At 45.1% G+C, this 17,917-nt stretch overlaps 1 protein-coding gene across 5 annotated transcripts in view; it reads right to left on the reverse strand.

Annotated features, from left to right (window-relative positions):
• Nucleotides 1–517: 517 nt before the first annotated feature.
• rtkna (rhotekin a) overlaps nucleotides 518–17,917 on the reverse strand; it is a 22,242-nt gene continuing 4,842 nt past the window's right edge. Inside the window, exons 1-11 of one of the 5 annotated variants that reach the window (XM_019894589.1) lie at nucleotides 15,160–15,333; nucleotides 10,708–10,969; nucleotides 9,035–9,088; nucleotides 7,557–7,674; nucleotides 7,218–7,442; nucleotides 6,762–6,856; nucleotides 6,213–6,319; nucleotides 5,177–5,308; nucleotides 4,580–4,745; nucleotides 4,309–4,413; nucleotides 518–2,754 (exon numbers count right to left, since the gene is read on the reverse strand). In XM_019894589.1, coding sequence (XP_019750148.1) covers nucleotides 2,087–2,754; nucleotides 4,309–4,413; nucleotides 4,580–4,745; nucleotides 5,177–5,308; nucleotides 6,213–6,319; nucleotides 6,762–6,856; nucleotides 7,218–7,442; nucleotides 7,557–7,674; nucleotides 9,035–9,088; nucleotides 10,708–10,930 — 1,893 coding nt within the window. In that variant the 5' untranslated portion in view covers nucleotides 10,931–10,969; nucleotides 15,160–15,333 and the 3' untranslated portion in view covers nucleotides 518–2,086. Of the gene's footprint in view, nucleotides 3,935–4,308; nucleotides 4,414–4,579; nucleotides 4,746–5,176; nucleotides 5,309–6,212; nucleotides 6,320–6,761; nucleotides 6,857–7,217; nucleotides 7,443–7,556; nucleotides 7,675–9,034; nucleotides 9,089–10,707; nucleotides 10,970–15,159; nucleotides 15,334–17,917 lie in introns of those variants that run through there. The other 4 variants (XM_019894590.1, XM_019894592.1, XM_019894588.1 and 1 more) reach the window with 4 other exon arrangements.

Below are 17,917 nucleotides of genomic sequence, written 5' to 3' on the forward strand. Positions count from 1 at the left end.
GAAAATGGATGTCTGCCTCTGTTGTAAACTCTGTTGATGAAGAGTGCTGTCTCAGCCGGGATTGAACAGGCAAAAAACGTAGTTTGTTCTAAAACGCTGAACCTGAATGAAATTTGTTCAGCCAGGTTTATAGTTGCTTATAATTTATGGATGTATTTTCACATTTAAAAGGACAGTTAGAGAATATATTATGGCTTTTCACTCGGTTCAGACAAAAATGGATGCAGCCAAAACTGTTCCGTGGAAAAGGGAAGTGAACGCACCGTTGACTCACTTTGTTTGATGTGGTTAAAAAAAAAAAACAACAACAACAACAACAAAAGAAAAATGAGACAGATAAACTGTACAAAATGGACATTGAAACCAGAGATGCTTTGATAAAGCATTAGTTGAGGGATGTTCATACAGTATTTATGCAACCAGGCCATTCTACATTTTTACATCTAACAGACATACGGTACTGTGGTTATTTTTCAAACTGAATAATAATAATAATAATAATAATAAGACCATGACGTACATGGTCTTATATTTCAGAGAAAAAAAAAAACAACTATTTTTATATATGAACTGTTAAACAGGGGCATGTTCATGTTCTACTTTACCAAGGATGGTTAAAGCCACACTGAAAAAAAAATCCAAGTTTAACATTTTAGGAGACAAACACCAAAATGACAACAAAGGGAGAAGGGGGAAGGGGGTGGGGTGGTCTTTTACAAGAAGGTAATCAGACTCTTACTTCAGCAACTTATCAGTGCAGAAAAAAATGAACTTGCAATGATAGCAAATGAAGCAAAAATATTACTACTAGCTCAATGGTAGTATTGTGTCGATCAAGTTATACGTACGGTACGTTTGACAATGACGGTCAGTGATGTCCCATAGGGAATTTGCCTTGTTGGGGGATTTTTCCATGCAGATGAATAAAAGAAATTATACATATAAATATTTGGTTGACTGGGTTGGGAACGAAAATAAAACCTCTTGTTTGATCTTTCATCATCTAACTATAACTTTATTGAATAAATGTATGTTCAAATTTATGGTGTGGCCCTATGCCTCCTTCTGTAAACAGCCAGATTTTATCATTTGAACCCTTTGAAGCAATCACAGTAATGACCAGTGATGAACAGCTTCATGTCATCAAATCTGAAACATATGAGATGTCAGCCAAATCACGCAAGTTAAAAATAGCAACAATATCTCCTGGTGCAGTGTAGTGGAGTGACAGCAGATCGTTCTTGTGTGTGAGTATTCTTCAACAGTTACATATCACAGTACTGGCAAGAGACAGTGACCCTTTAAGAGCAGGGGTGTCCAGACTTTTTCTTCCAAGGGCCCCATGCAGAAAAATCAAAGGATGCAAGGTCCACCTTGATAATTCTTCACCTTCCGATTATTTGACGCGCTTAAACCAAACCATCAGCGCGGGTAAAGATAAATAAAGCAATTATAAAATGCTTTTATATATTACTGTACGGTATATACATTTCCATTACAAGCGCACACTGTGCTAAGATGGCCCTTGACGCAGGGCAGAAAGTGGAGCAAACAATTGGCATTTACGCAAGTTGCTGCCGTACCTGAATCATCTTTATTCATTTTGTGGCGAGTGACGTGGGAACCAATTTCTTCTTCTTCTCCTGCTCTGTCAGCAAGTTTAGAAAACAAAAGGTACAATGGTGTCTTGAGATAAGAGTTTTATTCATTCCGTATCTAAGTTTGGAACGTACCATATTTGTTCACGTCAGCATCCGTCATGGGCCGGAAATGGCCCCCAGACTGTAGTTTGGACACCACTGCTTTCGAGGCATTCCATCACACGCTCACTCATATTGACGACATACATACTAGACACCTTTGTTAGTAAAACGCTTTTCAGTCACAACAAAAATGCTAGTGAATGAACAGAGATGACAATGATGGTGAAGCCAGGATGGAGAAATGAGTCAAAGGTAAATTCCAGTTTGAAATGGGGAAAAGTCGACAGGTGCTCCCAAGCAGCACGACCCCAAACCTCGCAAAATGGGCCAATAGCTCCCAGTGATTGTCACCAGTATCGCGGAAGAGCCTCCTCGGATTGAGGTCACACCTGACTTTGGAGCCAGTTGCGGGGGTCCAGTCTGGCCTTGAGGTTCCTGAGGCTGCGTCTGGCCGGCGAGGGTCGTGAGAAGGCGGCGCACTCTGACAACTCCGGGCTCTGTCCGCCCTCGCTGTTGCTGGAGCTACTGCTGGAGGTGGAGCTGGAGCAGGACAGCGTGGTCTGGGTGCTGCGCTGGGACAGCGGCGAGCAGGACGAAGCGGGAGCCCGGCAGGGGCAGTGGAAGGCGCCCCCTCCTGTGTAGCCTCTCCCCCGCAGCGTGCTCAGCTTGGCGTCCAGCGAGAGCGTGCGTGGCCTCAAGCGGGATTGGGATGACAGGGAGAAGGGCGGGGTGTCGGGCCAGCCGTGGTGGTGCGAGCAGGGGCTGGTGCTGCAGTGGCTGTCGCTGTCGGACGTCAGGCTGGCGTCCGAGGACAGGAGAGCCCGCGGAGGGCTGGCGGGGCTCCGCGAGAGGCGGTGGGGATTGAGGGGGCCGTGGCCCGCCAGGCGAGAGGTACACGGATGAGGCAGGCCGACGCTTTTGGGGTGGTTCTCCTCAAAGAAGGACATCCAGGTGGGAGAGGTGCCCAGCTGGCTACGCAGCTCCAACTCCTGCATCCTCCGGGCCAACATGTCGGACACGCTGCTGCCAAACTCGTCAGAAGACTCAATAACTGGAGAAGAGACGCGAGAAAGACGTCAGTGCTGAGCTCGTTTGCACCTTCTTAAAATGTAGACATGAGGCCAAAACTATTCAAAGCCTGGCAACATTTTCATCAGTTGAATCAATATGAATATGAATCAGTTCGCAAAAGAATCACTGACGAAGCTCAATTAAGTTGCTTTTAACTTCATTTCCGACAGAGCAATTTCACTGGACAAGTGACATTCCGTATTGTGTCCCTCTGCCTCACAGGTGTTCTAAAATCCTTTGGCCAACGTAAACGGTCAGTGGTGAACTATTATTACTTTGCGTTGCAAAAAAACAGACTTCATTCCAGAAATAATATTTGATTTAAAAGTACGAATGATTGTCCGATGAGGACAAATGCCTTAAGATGTCACTGTAAACCTCTAAGTGTGCTAAGGTGATTAAATCACACATGAAGCAGGAATGGACACTCAGCCGACATGCTGACACAGCTAACAAGTGCACTGTCGGCGCGCTAATTGGCTTTACTGTGCACTTCGGGACGACTTTGGGTAAATTTTGCTCGTCTTGGACCACGACGCAAAATGACAAAATAGCGTAACGCGATTTGACATGAAATAGACTAGTTTAACTGTGAAAATTTAAGAGTCAATGAGGCACTGCCACTTTAACTAGTTAGCATGTTGTGCTAATGGCGAACTCCGTTGCTACTATTTGTTGCAATTTGAGTTGGCGTGCAAAAATGACTGATTAAACAAACAAACCACAATTTCTTGTTGCTTAAATTTAAGATGCCACAAGAGGGTGCCACAACCATGTAAAAATCATAAAGTAGTACAATCGTGTCAAGGATCTATATTCAAGTGATAAACTGGACCGAGAGATAGTGTTGTATGTCGGGGAGGAGCTAAATTTAGCTTGGTAGCTATTAATTTAAGTAAATAAAAATACAGGGGGTGTCAATTATTCCCTTCTTTTTCTTGCCCTTTGCGGCAGGGCTTTTTTCTAGTCTGGTACATATTTTTTTTAACCATCTCTTAGTACATGTATGTAAAGTGGTCAGACCTCATCATCACACGGGCTCCTCCTACTCCTGCTACGTCACCTGTCGTTGTAATAGGATGAGAGAAGAGCCCGAATCTCGGCGGACACAGCATTGTCTTGCAGCAGAAGACCCTCACAGGAGGGTGCGGCAAGGGGGGCTGTCGGCAGTATTTAGGAACAGCCGAGTGGTGGTGGTGGTGGTGGATTGGGGGAGGGGGAGGTTGGTCGGGAGGAGGGGTGGGGAGGTGTTGTGCAAAAACAGAAACGATGGAGAGGATGGGAAGGTTGACCAAGGTAAATGAGTGGGTGCAGTTTGGCGGATGAAAACATGTTGGAGGGTCAAAAGAAAAGGTAAAGGGGACAAAGGAGTGGCGAGCACACGGGGCCAAAGGAGCAGAGAAAATAGGACAGAGTGAGTCACAGTCTCGAGTCGAATAGAGCAGAACAGAAAAGCAGATTGTTAAGCCGGCGATATCAGACACCCAGCACTCCGCCATGCACACGGGCACGTGATTCGATGCAAATGTCGTACCCATTTCGTGGTAAAGGGAGCCCTGCTTCGGCGTGACGGGGGCCGGTTTCCGTGGTGACGGCTGTTCAATTTTCATCAAGTCATCGCAGCACTGCTTCCACTGACCTGAGCGATGGAAATGAGACATTTTTTTTAAATATATGAAGCAATCAGCCGACAAGTTTGCCCTTGGGAAGGACACCACAGTTAAGAGGGCCCTGAATGTCAGTTTTTATTTATGTCACATGAAGCAATCAAAACCCGAGCGATGATGAAATTGACAAGTACTTACTCATGTCGTAGAAGTGTTGCCAGAAGGCCTCCATCCACCTGTGCGTCTCCTCTCGACTGTCTGTGGTGAGCATGTGCGTGACGTCTTCGCCGCCGTACTGGTTGCTGATGCAAACGTTCTGAGCTTTGCCCTGAGCGTCCTTCTCCGACACGCGTATCCTCGTCTCCTGAAGGCATTGAAAAAAAAAAAAAACCCCACACACAATCAGCTTCCACAAAAATGACTCCCATTAGTCTTCCTTCATCCAAACCATAAATTGCCCTTGTGGAATTTTCCTCCCAAATGTATTTCATAAATTCACTAGATGGCAGTGTTGCTCCATTTATTTCCTCCCCTCCTCATCTTAAGTGCTGTTTTCAGAGGCACCAGACAGTTGACAAAAGATGGACTCTAAGAGCCAAGAAACGTCAGCGTGAGTCACAGTGGAAATACAGAGATGGCGTCTACGTTACGCATGATTAGAATAGTTATCGGAAATACAGTAACCGCTGATGAGAGGGTCGTGACGCATCATTAATATGGTCAACAAAGATGAAATGACTCAAGATTAGAACAGATTGTTTCTTTATAAGGAGATTGTTGATTTTTGTTTCAGACCTTGTTGATGGCGATGGTGAACGCCGGATCCACGCTGTCCTGGATGTCTTTTTGTTGTTGATAGCAGGAGAGGCTGGTTCCTTTCAGGACTGCATACACGTTGGTCCAGCTGTGTGGTCCACCTCCCAACTGCTGCGTGAACAATATGAGATGCCGTGCTTGTGTCAAGATGGAGTTGTTTTTGCTGTTGTTGAGTTGCGTCATACACAAAAAGAAAGCTCTGGAAATCAGTGATCAAGGGCTTTTAACATCAGCGATATGAGTCAAGATGGTTTGTTGCAAATGGATTTTGGACCTTGACGTTTTGACACAGTGCCACACACTGAGCGATGTGGCCGCAGTGTGTGGGATTTGACAGCTACTTTTTTATCAATGGCCAACCATCGGACGCGAATCAAAAAGTACAGTTTATATTTTGTGTATTACACTAATACTTAACTAGACTTTACATGATTAAATATAAAGTATTATAAAATAATATTTAACCTCATAATTTCATAGGCACCTGTGGATGAAAAAACAGTGTGGAGCGTTTGACATGCAATCCATGAATGGAGCCAACAGCCTAAGAAATACTCTCCTTTAATTCCTGGCCCATATCTTATCTTTGTATTATTATGGCCACAGTGACGAGGGCAATCCACTTCTTCCTTGAAAATCACGCTCTGTAGATCAACAGCAAGATAATGCAGTACGGTGTACACTATGGGGTTCCTCGGACTGTTTTTAAGGTGACACAATGGTTTTATTTCCATTTAAGTCTCAACAATCATGAAAAGGGTTTTGTGGTTGCCTTACAGTACACGACTGATCTTTGCCTCACCACTACCTAAGGTTCCATTAAAATCAGTGAATGAGTTCTTTTTTTTTTTTTTTTTTTGTCTGGCTTTCCGACAGGATGAAAGCGTAAATCTCCTTGCCAGAGGCAAAAAAAAAAAAAAACAACAACAACTTGGTAGCCGCAACAAGGAAGGTGAAGCTTTGAAGGAAAAGTGCACAGACAAAATGGGCAAACAAACATTTTACTCCATCTTACCGACACTTTCAAAGGTCCACTCATCATCTGCCGGGTCATACACTGAGGCTGGGCTGCAAGGCGGCAACACACGCTTCCATAGAGGGGCAGCCAGTATGAACACTCTTCTACACGCATACAAACAGAAATACGCACCATTTAATACAGCGCATGAAAGTCCACCCACAAACATGCTCTCCAGGCGGACAATGTCGGCATGAAGACAAAAACTCGAGGCGCAGAGGTGTAAAAGAGTGGCAGCTGCAGGGCTCGGTGGCAACGAGCACCAATGAAAGCTTTACAGGACAACTGAAGAATAAAAAACAGCGGGGACCCTTGTTATCACTTCAGCTTCACACTGCAGTCACCTCTCTGGAACAGCTTTTATTCCCGTGACCTTGGACTACGGGGAAGGAGAGTGGGGGGGGGAAAGTGATGCAGCACAATGATGAAGAGTGCAGCGAGGCGGCGACACGAAAAGCTCGACAAAAAGGGGAACGAATGACAGATGGCTGATTTGGCAAGAGGAGGGGATGGGAGAAAGACAGACTGATGGAGGTCGACACTCACCGTTGCCTGAGATGGTGAGGTCGTGCGTACGGAAACTGTCCTGGGCGTGTGACAGCGACAGGGTGGTGTGAGCCAGCAGGTGGTACTTGGGGCCTCTGGGGACAGATGAAAATGACCATAAATGAGAGTCATAATAATAAAATTTAAAAAATACAGATTATTAACTTGTGAGGTCGATAGTCATTCCGCTTCGTGATCTTTTCATTATGCAGGCGAGGTACTTTTCTCTGACATTTGTCCTCTACCTCCATGAAAACGTTTCACCCAAGCAACTTTAACAATTCAAGCATTGTATCTTGCTCCATCCATTTGGTATCGTATACTGGTGACACAGTGAGGTATGTCATCGTTAGAAATGCAAACACTGACATAGCAAACTGAATTGAACAAGGCAGGAAAAAGTCTTTTGTACCCTCTCATTTGATGTTGAGCTTTTGCAGAAGGCATCACACTTACGGCACAGAAGGAACGGGCAGCAGGAGAGGAGAGGCCCCTCCATTGCTCACTGGGCTGCACGGCCCGGGCTCCATGGCCGCCCGCAGTTTCTTCCCAGCCGAGCGACCCAAGGAGGAGCTCAGCTTGCTGGCCAGCTTCCTGGGGGTGCTCCCGGCTGAGAAGTCGTCCTCTGAGCAGCAGCTGTACAGCTCCACGCGCAGCTCGAAAGCGGGGCCGGCTTCACTGCTGTCACAGGGCGAGCACAAGAGAAAAAAAATAAATAAAAAATCAGCTTCACTCTCTTGAATCCAGTGTTTTCGTTGCTGGCTTGGGTTGAGGGGAAACCGGCGTGTAACTTACAACACAATGGTGTTGTCGAAGCAAATGTCCGTGAGCGTGCGGTCCACGATCACCATGTCCGTGTCGAAGATCTCTCCTCCTAACTGCAGGAGGCAAAAGACTGCACAGCGATGGAGCTCTGCAAGGGAGAAGGTCGATACAGTGATTGCCTTTCTTGCTTGGAAAGCTTTATGCTTGCTTTTCGGGAAATAGACACACGAGAGAAAAGGTAGACTATGAATTGAGCACCAAGACGTATGCAGACTTGGACCAGCTATTTTAAAAGAAAATTGTAATCCACAATAACAGACTCACCTTCCCCCAAAATACTCTCTCTCACTCATTACCTCAAATAAGAATTCAACACTCTGCTTCGACGCACGTGTATGACACGAGGGTGTCGCATGGTTTCCTCGTCTTTGCCTCACGGGCTCAGACTGTGTCTCGGTGCGCCTACTGACCTCATTAAGCTTTGTTAAAAGTCCACCACCTGTCTCCTGGGTTCATTTGTACTTAGTATGTGCAGGGCCGCGCCGATTATTTCCGTCGGCGTTGCCGAGAGACTGCGCCAAATTAGCTTCCTCAGGAGGATGTCAGCTATAAGCGGAAGGTCATTGTAAAGACCAATGTACAAAGTACAACCTGTGTGCTGAGTGAATTTCTTTCAAGCAAAACGTGTTGACTTGTACTTTTTATTCACTCAATAAACTACGACCCATTTTACCGCAGGTGTGCTCCTTCACATCGCCGGGAGGCAAAGCTGCGTTTTTTTCTCAAGTTGAGAATTACAAAAAACTGAAAAAAAAAACATGGCTACCAAAGAATGAGGTGCACCACTAATGGGACACTTGGCCCCACCCCGCGAGGAGTTGCGAAATTCACGGCGCAGTGAACGCATCAATCGGAACCAGAAACATGAACAAACAACAACAGTGAAGGAAAATGGGGCTCTCGGGACACAGTTTGGCGATAAACTGCACGCCAGGGGAGACTGACGGCAGCAAAAAAAGAAACTGTTACCGGCAAAGAAAAGATTGTAGAGCTCCAATACTGATCCAGAGCTACGGCGTAGGCTAAAGTTAGCATGCGTCTACATTTCAAATTCATAGTATGGAGTGACACGTCCAAACCCGACTGAGCAGCCGCGCGGTGTTCAGCCTCTCGTTGTCACGAGAGGCCAACTAGGCCACCAAGTTATGCCGCGAGTCCAAATTTGAATCACATGTGAACGGTGTCGTAGCTCTGCAGATATAACAGCCGATGTAGAACGTTATGTTCGGTCACCTCTCTTTGGATTATGCAATCGCTACAGTGGTCAGGGCAATCGCAGGAAGAACAGCAGTCAAGGATTTGACTCACTTATGTCACTTTTAAGCCGTGTCGAGCGGTGCGAGAACTGCACGTTGACTAATTTGTCGCGTGTTGCTTGATCTTTTGTTCATCCGTGCCTACAAAAACACGGGGTCCCCATACATGATCGCACAGCGACGGCTGCTCACCTCCTTTGTTCTTGAAATACTCGGTGTCCTTCCACATGAGCGGTATACGGAGATCTGTCATGACAACAACACGCAAGGATTAGATTCCAAACATGTACATCACTAGCGCTCTGTGTTACAAGATAAACTGTATCGTGTGCTGTGGTATACGGAGATCTGTCGTGACAACAACAACACGCAGGGATTAGATTCCAAACATGTACATCACTATCGCTCTGTGTTACAAGATAAACTGTATCGTGTGCTGGTGTGCGTGAGACATAACTCGCACACTGGTTAAATAAACCCCCCCCTGAAGGACTCGAACCGCGTCCCCCTTATTGTCGTGCTCCCTGGCGTGAATGATGTATGCGTGAGACATAACTCGCACATGAGTGCCCCCCCCCCCGAAGGAATCGAACTGCGCCCCCCTTATTGTCGTGCTCCCTGGCGTGAATGATGTCGCGATGAGACAAGCAGTGGGCTCCACTCGATAATCATTCATTTTTTCGCCCTTACCGTCGATGTGATGGGCGGAGCGAGAGTGTCGGCACGCTCGCCGAGGTCAATAAACGTTGAAGTATGCGCTAATGAAGAGTCGGTGTGCCAGAATCAAATTACACTCGGCGTAAGAATAAATTAGACTTTCTCCCTTCTGCTCCGCTAAGATGGAGGATTAGAAGAATGCTGTAGCTTCTACAGCGGCGTTCTGTCTATCCGTACATCTATAGTATCTATTTATAGTATCTATCCATCAATTCATCGATCTCTGCCTTTATAACAGGCTATTCCAGCTGTGTTACGATCTTCATAACCTGTAAAAATGTTTACAGGTCATTTTGCGTCAAAGATGCATATATTGCCTATCTGCGTGTGTTCTTACCATTAGAATTTGTTTAAAGTGTTTAAGTGAGGAGTCCAGACACGAACCGTGCTCTCCACTCGATAATCATTCATTTTTTCGCCCTCACCGGCAATGTGATGGGCGGAGTGAGAGTGTCGGCACGCTCGCCGAGGTCAATAAACGTTGAAGTATGCGCTAATGAAGAGTCGGTGTGCCAGAATCAAATTACACTCGGCGTAAGAATAAATTAGACTTTCTCCCTTCTGCTCCGCTAAGATGGAGGATTAGAAGAATGCTGTAGCTTCTACAGCGGCGTTCTGTCTATCCGTACATCTATAGTATCTATTTATAGTATCTATCCATCAATTCATCGATCTCTGCCTTTATAACAGGCTATTCCAGCTGTGTTACGATCTTCATAACCTGTAAAAATGTTTACAGGTCATTTTGCGTCAAAGATGCATATATTGCCTATCTGCGTGTGTTCTTACTCCAGCTGTGTTACGATCTTCATAACCTGTAAAAATGTTTACAGGATTGTACTTTAAATTTCTAAAAAGGTACAGTTAGAAAATGAATAAATATAAAAACAAAATGGTTTGTGGGTAATTATTTCATGCTTTAATTCAATGAGCAATGTGTGTCTGTTACGTGCGCATTGGCCACAGTACATAAAGACAATACTACACATACTGTTGATTTGAATAGGAACAAAAAAGCCCATCCCAAGCCACAATAATATTCGTCGTTTTGCGTCGAAGATGCATATATTGTCTCTCTGCGTGCGTTCTTACCATTAGATGTTGTTTAAAGTGTTTAAGTGAGGAGTCCAGACACGAACTGTACTTGCCCGATATGGCCACTTTGCCTTTGCACGGTAGTCTGTCGTCCATGGGCCCCGCGTCGGACGACCTGCGCGTCACCTTCTGCATGACCTGCGCCTCCTTCATCTTCTGCAACTCGGACATGTAGGCCATGATGCGGGTGCTGCACGTCTGCAGGCTCTTGGCCGCCTCCAAGGCCTGATCTCGCTGCGAGCAGGCGGCCAGCAGCTTGCAGGCCCCGTCGCGCATTCGGATCTCATGGTCGATTTTTCTTTGGATGTCGCTGTCCTACAAAAGGAAGGAAATGACTGTTTGTTTGTTTTTTTTAAATGTAAATATAAACATATGTCAAATCAATACCTCCGTGTCAGTCAAATGTGAGCACTCTTGACTGATGGTTAGTTGAACACAAAGCAATTATTCTATTGTCTGACACAACATATCGGCGCCGACAACGATGCAAAATCACAATCATGTATCGAAATAGTCACGTAGAAAGTTGTAACGGTGAACTCAAAGCAGCTTTTGTAATAGCGTGCCCCCCCGCCCCCGACCGAATACTAAAATCGACCAGATCTATAATTGAAGTGAATGAAATATTGAAAGACATCGAAAATGTGTTTCTTTGCCCACACGCTGGCGTGTGAAACCATCGCTGCTAAATTCTTCATCTGTACAAAAACACAAACCCCCAAGCTGCTTTCTCAGAGGCTTAAACGACGATGTTGATATTCGTGACATCAAAATCACGTTGCCATGAACCCTGCACGCGGTAGCGAGTAGGCACACAGCGCGGCTCCCTCCTACTGTGATGGTGGCCAAGCTTCCACACCACTTTGTTCACGCCACCGAAAGACTCATGCAAAAAAAAAAAAAAAAAAAACGGTGAACAGTGGAGAAGAGAGGGTGAACTCAAAGCAGCTTTTGTAATAGCGTGCCCCCCCGCCCCCGACAGAATCCTAAAATCTACCAGATCTATCATTGAAGTGAATGAAATATTGAACAGACATCGAAAAATGTGTTTCTTTGCCCACACGCTGGCGTGTGAAACCATCGCTGCTAAATTCTTCATCTGTACAAAAAGACAAACCCCCAAGCTGCTTTCTCAGAGGCTTAAACGACGATGTTGATATTCGTGACATCAAAATCACGTTGCCATGAACCCTGCACGCGGTAGCGAGTAGGCACACAGCGTGGCTCCCTCCTACTGTGACAGTGGCCAAGCTTCCACACCACTTTGTTCACGCCACCGAAAGACTCATGCAAAAAAAAAAAAAAAACGGTGAACAGTGGAGAAGAGAGGCTTTAAAGTGGCGCACGCTGTGCTAAGAGATTTAACAAAGAGGCTGCAGACGCGACGCCGAGGCGACCTGAAGTGACCTTGAATCAGCACCGGGAAGTGATTGTAAAGAAATGGCGGCAAAATGAGCTGATCTGCTGCAGGAAACAAACGTGAGTGCAATTGTTAACTCGGCTGTAATTCTGCCGCTTGGTGTGCGTGTGTTGGTTGGTTGACTTCAGCGCTGCAGTGGCAAGCGCACACAATTAATCTCCCGTGCCCTCTGCTTCTCTCTGCTCGCTTCCCCTCCTTTGACTCCAACTTTTATCATCCGTCCTCCTCCTCCTCCTCCTCCTCCTCGTCTCCATGCCTTTATATGAATTTTTCATTCTTTTCATTTCAGCTTTCCGGCTCTCCTTGCTCATTTTCACCTCCGCCCCTCGTCAGTTCCACTTCACTGTTCTCAGGAAAAAATAAATAAAAAAATCCTCTACCTGCCTGTACAAATCTTGCCTGTTGTTCAATGACAGGCTCGGTCGGCAAGAGGGTGAATGCGGGTTGGACGTTGCACATTCTCGCTTGGACACAGTGAACTTTCAATTTGGCTCACCAAGAGCGGCGCTGCCTGGTAGCGAGCGCATCCAAAAGAGCAGTAAATCACGCGAAAGATCAAAATACACTCCCAGGCACAGAGGCCAAACCACTAAACACTGTCATTGGGACGTGCAATCGAGTAGCGGGAGAAGATGAAACCAAATGTACACACACAAGTCTTCAAAACCTTGAATTTTCAGACAATCTATTGCTGAATGTATTCTCTCTGAAGAAGGAGCCCGTTATTTACAATTGTATGAAATTCTTTGCCCCATGGGATGCACTCAGACCATTGTTTTCCCCAGTACAAGTTGTTACCGATACCAAGTACTGATACCTGACGCAATTTCAGTCAGGATGATTCTATTTACCCGACTTTCAATGCCACGGCTTTGTGTTCAGATAAATGAAGTGAAATCTCCGCGACAAACTAGTTGCTTGTTATTGATGATACGAGGGTAGCCTGTACGACCGGAGACAAATTCCTTGTGTGTTCTACATACTTGGCCAATAAAGATGATTCTGATTCTGAAAGTATCGTCCCCCCCGTGTTTACCTCCGAATATCTCCACATGACTGACATTGCTCCTCCTGCTTGATATCGCATTCGTGAAATGGTATCGGCGTACAGTATCTGAGTATTATTATGAGTCGCAATACTGTGGCAGATGTACGGTATCGGCACCGATACGGATAATGATTTCTGTTTCGGCGTATCCTACTTGCCTACTGGAGAGCAACAACACAGAAAGAAAAAAAAAAAAACATGTTAGGATTCATTCATTGACTATCGAGCATTTGTAGCTCCTTAGATCTTAAAAAGAAGCCAGAAACTGTTTGTCCAGTTGGGATGGAATATTCATGATCACATATATCAAAGTACTATGGCAAGACGCAATCAAAAATATGGAAAAGAAAAAAAAAAGCAGCACAGCGTTTGATCCACTTCATAGAAAAGCAAAGCATATTTTTTTTTTACAGCAGTACACCAGTAGAATCATTACCGATGCCGGGAAAAAAATTAAAAATCGTATGATATTGCACGATGTATGGCACGCTCTTATTTGGCTCCTTTGAAATGAGCTGCATCGGAAGGATAATGAGCGAAAGCCCCGGCTCAGACTGTATGAGGATGAGCCCAGTTGGAGCAGGTCTAAGCGTGACCCGCTATGCGGAGGTCCTGTATTTATAGCCGCTTAATTAGCGGGCTTTTCCTTCTGGGCATCTCGGAATAGAAGACAAATAGCCGAGATCTCACACTAAGCCTGAAGCTAAACGAGCAACACCACCTGATACCAGATGAGAGATAAACCTATCAAACACAGTTTACACACACTTACATGCACACACATGCACATAGTGATTTTTTTGGGGGTGGGGGGGTTAAAATGAGCTGCATATTTGGCACTGCGGCAACCATTTTCATTGAAAAAAAAAAAGATTTCTGCCCTTCATTTAACATTATACCATCCTCTGCTATAAATAACCAAAATATCATGTCTTTCCTTTGTTTTGGTACAAAGAAGCATTGGCACAATGATACTGTTTGCTGTGTTGGGTCTGTCTCAGTCACAGACTGAGACTGCTGTTTTCTTCTCTGATCAAAACAATGCTGTCTTCTACTCTGATCAAAACAGTGTGCCGCCTAGTGGATAATCCATGAATTGCATTTTATGAAAAATCTTCATTCCGTGTCTTTAGTGCATTTTTTCACTTTTAAATTATCCTGCGGGCCGGATCGAACCTCATTGGGGGCCGGCTCCGGCCCGCGAGCCGTATGTTTGACACCATGTTTTAGTATTATCTTCCTCGTCACAAAAAAAATATCAACCAACCGTGATACTATTTAATCTCAAACAGCAAAACAAACTCGGTGAAATAGCTTTGTTTTTTTTTTTTTTTCTCCAAACAAAAATGTGCGTTGAAAGTATGCAACACTGAGGCAAGAGTAAGCCTTGAGTGGGAACTTCGATGTTACGGTCAATACCAGATGGTCACTTGCTCAGTGACCTCTCGTGTCTCCATCTGGTCATGTTGTGTTTGTGTTGATCCTTACGTGTGTGATCTTACACACTAGCACACGACATCCGCGCAAAACGTACCAGTGTTGGTTTTGGGATTCGACGCCCCCGCAGATGGCATTTACTGGATCGTTTACGATCTCCTGTTCTGCGTGAGCGGACTTTCCCGGTTGGATCAGTGACCCTTCCACTTTGACCTGTAACCCCGGACCAGATCACACAGTTCAAGTGAAAGCTAGGCCGTAACTGCAATAAATTACACTCCTCGGGGAGAAAAAAAAATGCTCATTGAAATAATTACTACAAGCCACTGCAGCATATTTTACAGTACAAGCACATTTTTTTGGCCATCTATGTCGCAATGGTGTGGAATTGGAGGCAGTATAGAATAAACGTGAGGAGTTGATGTAATGCAAACAAACACTCTTTTCCCATGGTGGAAATACACATTTATGGGATAAGTGTACAGTATATTGTTTGTGCTGTGTCCAAAAATGACATAGACTTTACAGGGGGACTTCACAGACCAGCGTGCCGGCTTTCAATCAGCCGGCCACAATTATGTGCCTCGCCTTCCACTCCACCCTCTTCCTCTCCAACACCCACAAGCGCAGTTAGCAAAGCGGTCCGTGAGCTGAGCACCAAGTCCGACTGGGACAACGGTGACGCCGAGAAAACAGAGACCACAGAGCGGGAGGGAGCAAACTCAGTCGAACATCAGACGTCATCTAAATACAACTTTAGTTCGACCCGTTGACGCGTCACTTAAGCGTATTCATTCCGATGCTGCAAAGTGAAAGCATAATGCTTCGGACACCTTGTTCGCCACCGTGTGCTGTGGTGTCTTCTCGTTTTGACTTCCTGTTATATTTGCATGACGGGGTGTCATGTTACAATGTAACAGAAGCACCACGTGGATCCTGGAACATTTTAATTCACTGAGTCAAACGCTTCCACTTACGCTACTGCGTCTTTGACGGCCGTGCGTCCAACAATACTTTGCTAATGAATAACAGACGTCACAGCTTGGCACCGGATAAGGCGAAGCTAACAAACATGCGAGGCGAACGAACCCCCACAGGAGTCATAAACTATGTTCAAATTCCCATCACAACATCCCTGCGGTGTTGTAGATCGCAGCTGCTGTTGGGATGCCAGGACAAAGTGGAGCAGAAAATAGAGGTTTACTAGTTTGGACTGGAAAATTGCGATTGGCTGGCAACCAGTCCAGCATTGACCCTACATCTCGCCCAAGGTCAACCAAGATAAGTGACAGCACAACTGCGAGGAGAACCGCTTTAGAAAATGAACGAATGGACCGATGGTCGATAGCAGAACACACGATAGGGCGTTCGAGATTTGCCGCTGAGGTCACTTCCTTTCCTACTGTCAATATCCTACAAAAAATGCAGTCGCCAGGTCAATAAATAACTGTATGAAAAACAACTACGGATGCACCTTTTTTCGAGAATGAGTAAGAGCAACTGTGCTGAGAATTTGACACAAAATTGGAAAAACTTTTCTTGAACACGGGATACGTTTCACTCAAATATAGCATGAATTAACATTTTAATATTCATCTGCATATTTTTGGAACAGTCTCGCCGCAAAGTTCACTTAACAAAAGCATTTCAATCGTGTGGGGTCGTGTGTAAAATATATAAAGACGCTAAGAGACAAAAGATCGACAGCATCTGGTGGTTATAAGCAAGCAGGAATATGGCACTTATTGGAGAATTTTTGCTATTCGCATTCCCATCCCCCCCAAAAATGGTGCGGGGGTCACTGTATACCTGTCGCGCATTTGACTATCCAAAGAGAAAAAATCGAAACTTATGCTCAAACAAGTGATGACAATAGTTGTCATTTGATTGCCCTTGCGTCACATTTTAACAGCTTTAAACAGAAGCTTAGGACAAAATTTCGAAATAGTCAATTTGCTGCCAGGGAAGGAGGCTTTTTCAACGGTCACGGAGAAATCCTAATGCGAGCAACTGGCAGGCCGTACTGTCTGGTGGCTGCAAGGCAATTAATGAATCAAGAGCGCACGCGCACACACACACACACACACACACACACACACACACACACACACACACACACACACACACACACACACTTTTTGACTCACGTGTCCAGCATGCTGGATTGCCACCAGTGTCCATCATTGAGTTGTGCTACAGTATTATTAGCCGCTTAGCCAGCTTTTTCTATCAGAGTCAGGGAGGCAGTTTAGAAAAAGACAGCATGTGATGATTTTCACGGCTTTGATTTTTTTAAACGCCAGATGAGAATATCCGCAAGTGGCAAGAGAGAGAGAGGGAGACACCAAAAGAAGTTCCTTTACACAACCTCCTGTTGAATTTGTGCAGCGTGTTCTTTCTCAAACATCAAATGAATGTTTAAAGGAACGGGGTGTCAACTTTCATGATTTGGCTCAGCAAAAGCTCAGCGTGAGTCGCTGTGATTGACGGCTCTCGGTGCGACAAGCTGGTTCACACCTCCAACAAGCGTGCTGGAAGGTCTCCGCAATCTTTCAGAGCGCTTTGCTTCTTTTCGTGGGGGGAAATGGGGAAAAAAAAAGGCATCTTGCTTGGAATTTAGTGTTGCAATTTTCCCAGTGTGACATCAACACGCCAAGTGAAAAAAAAAAAAACAACATCAATGGATCCTTCGACCAGTTTTTACTTCGCCCACGATTTTTATATTAACAGGAATGACGAGGTTCATTTGTCACATTTGATTGTAGCCAAGTGAGCAAGGCTTCTTCTTTGGTCCCTGCCATAATTCTTTTTCAATTCTGTTTCGGTTCATCCCATTTAACCAACTCTGAGAGTGAATTTAACAAGAAGGCAGATGCGGGCAAGTGTCTGGGGCGCAAAAATGACACCCCTCAGCCCCAAACATCACATTCAAAAGAATGGTTTTCTCAACTCAAACCAAGACTATTTTGTGACAATTAACTCCAGAGGGAGTTGACAAAAAAAAAACTAAACGAAAAATGAATAAATAAATAAATAAAATAGTCGCAACACATTCAATCATTGTTGCTAAATGCCAATTGTCTAAAGTGGAAGTAGTTTGAAGTGTTATGAGACACCGGAACACTTGCAGAGGCTTGCATGAATTTTGTTTTCTTTTTTTTTGGTTGTTTTTTTTTTTGTTTTTTGTTTTGTAAGATATTTATGTGAGAGTCTGAGCAGCCAGGAATGCTGCTAAGCCAGGTAGCTGTGGCTAAAAGGGCTACGAAGCTAAAAGAGAGGGTGTAATGAGGATGAGCTTACAGGAGTCCCTGTTGGGCTGCAAACATTAGGCTTCGGCACTTCAGCGAGGGGAGAGGGG

Source organism: Hippocampus comes, unplaced genomic scaffold (assembly GCF_001891065.2).
Source record: "Hippocampus comes isolate QL1 unplaced genomic scaffold, H_comes_QL1_v1.1 scaffold195, whole genome shotgun sequence".
Lineage (NCBI taxonomy): Eukaryota > Metazoa > Chordata > Actinopteri > Syngnathiformes > Syngnathidae > Hippocampus > Hippocampus comes.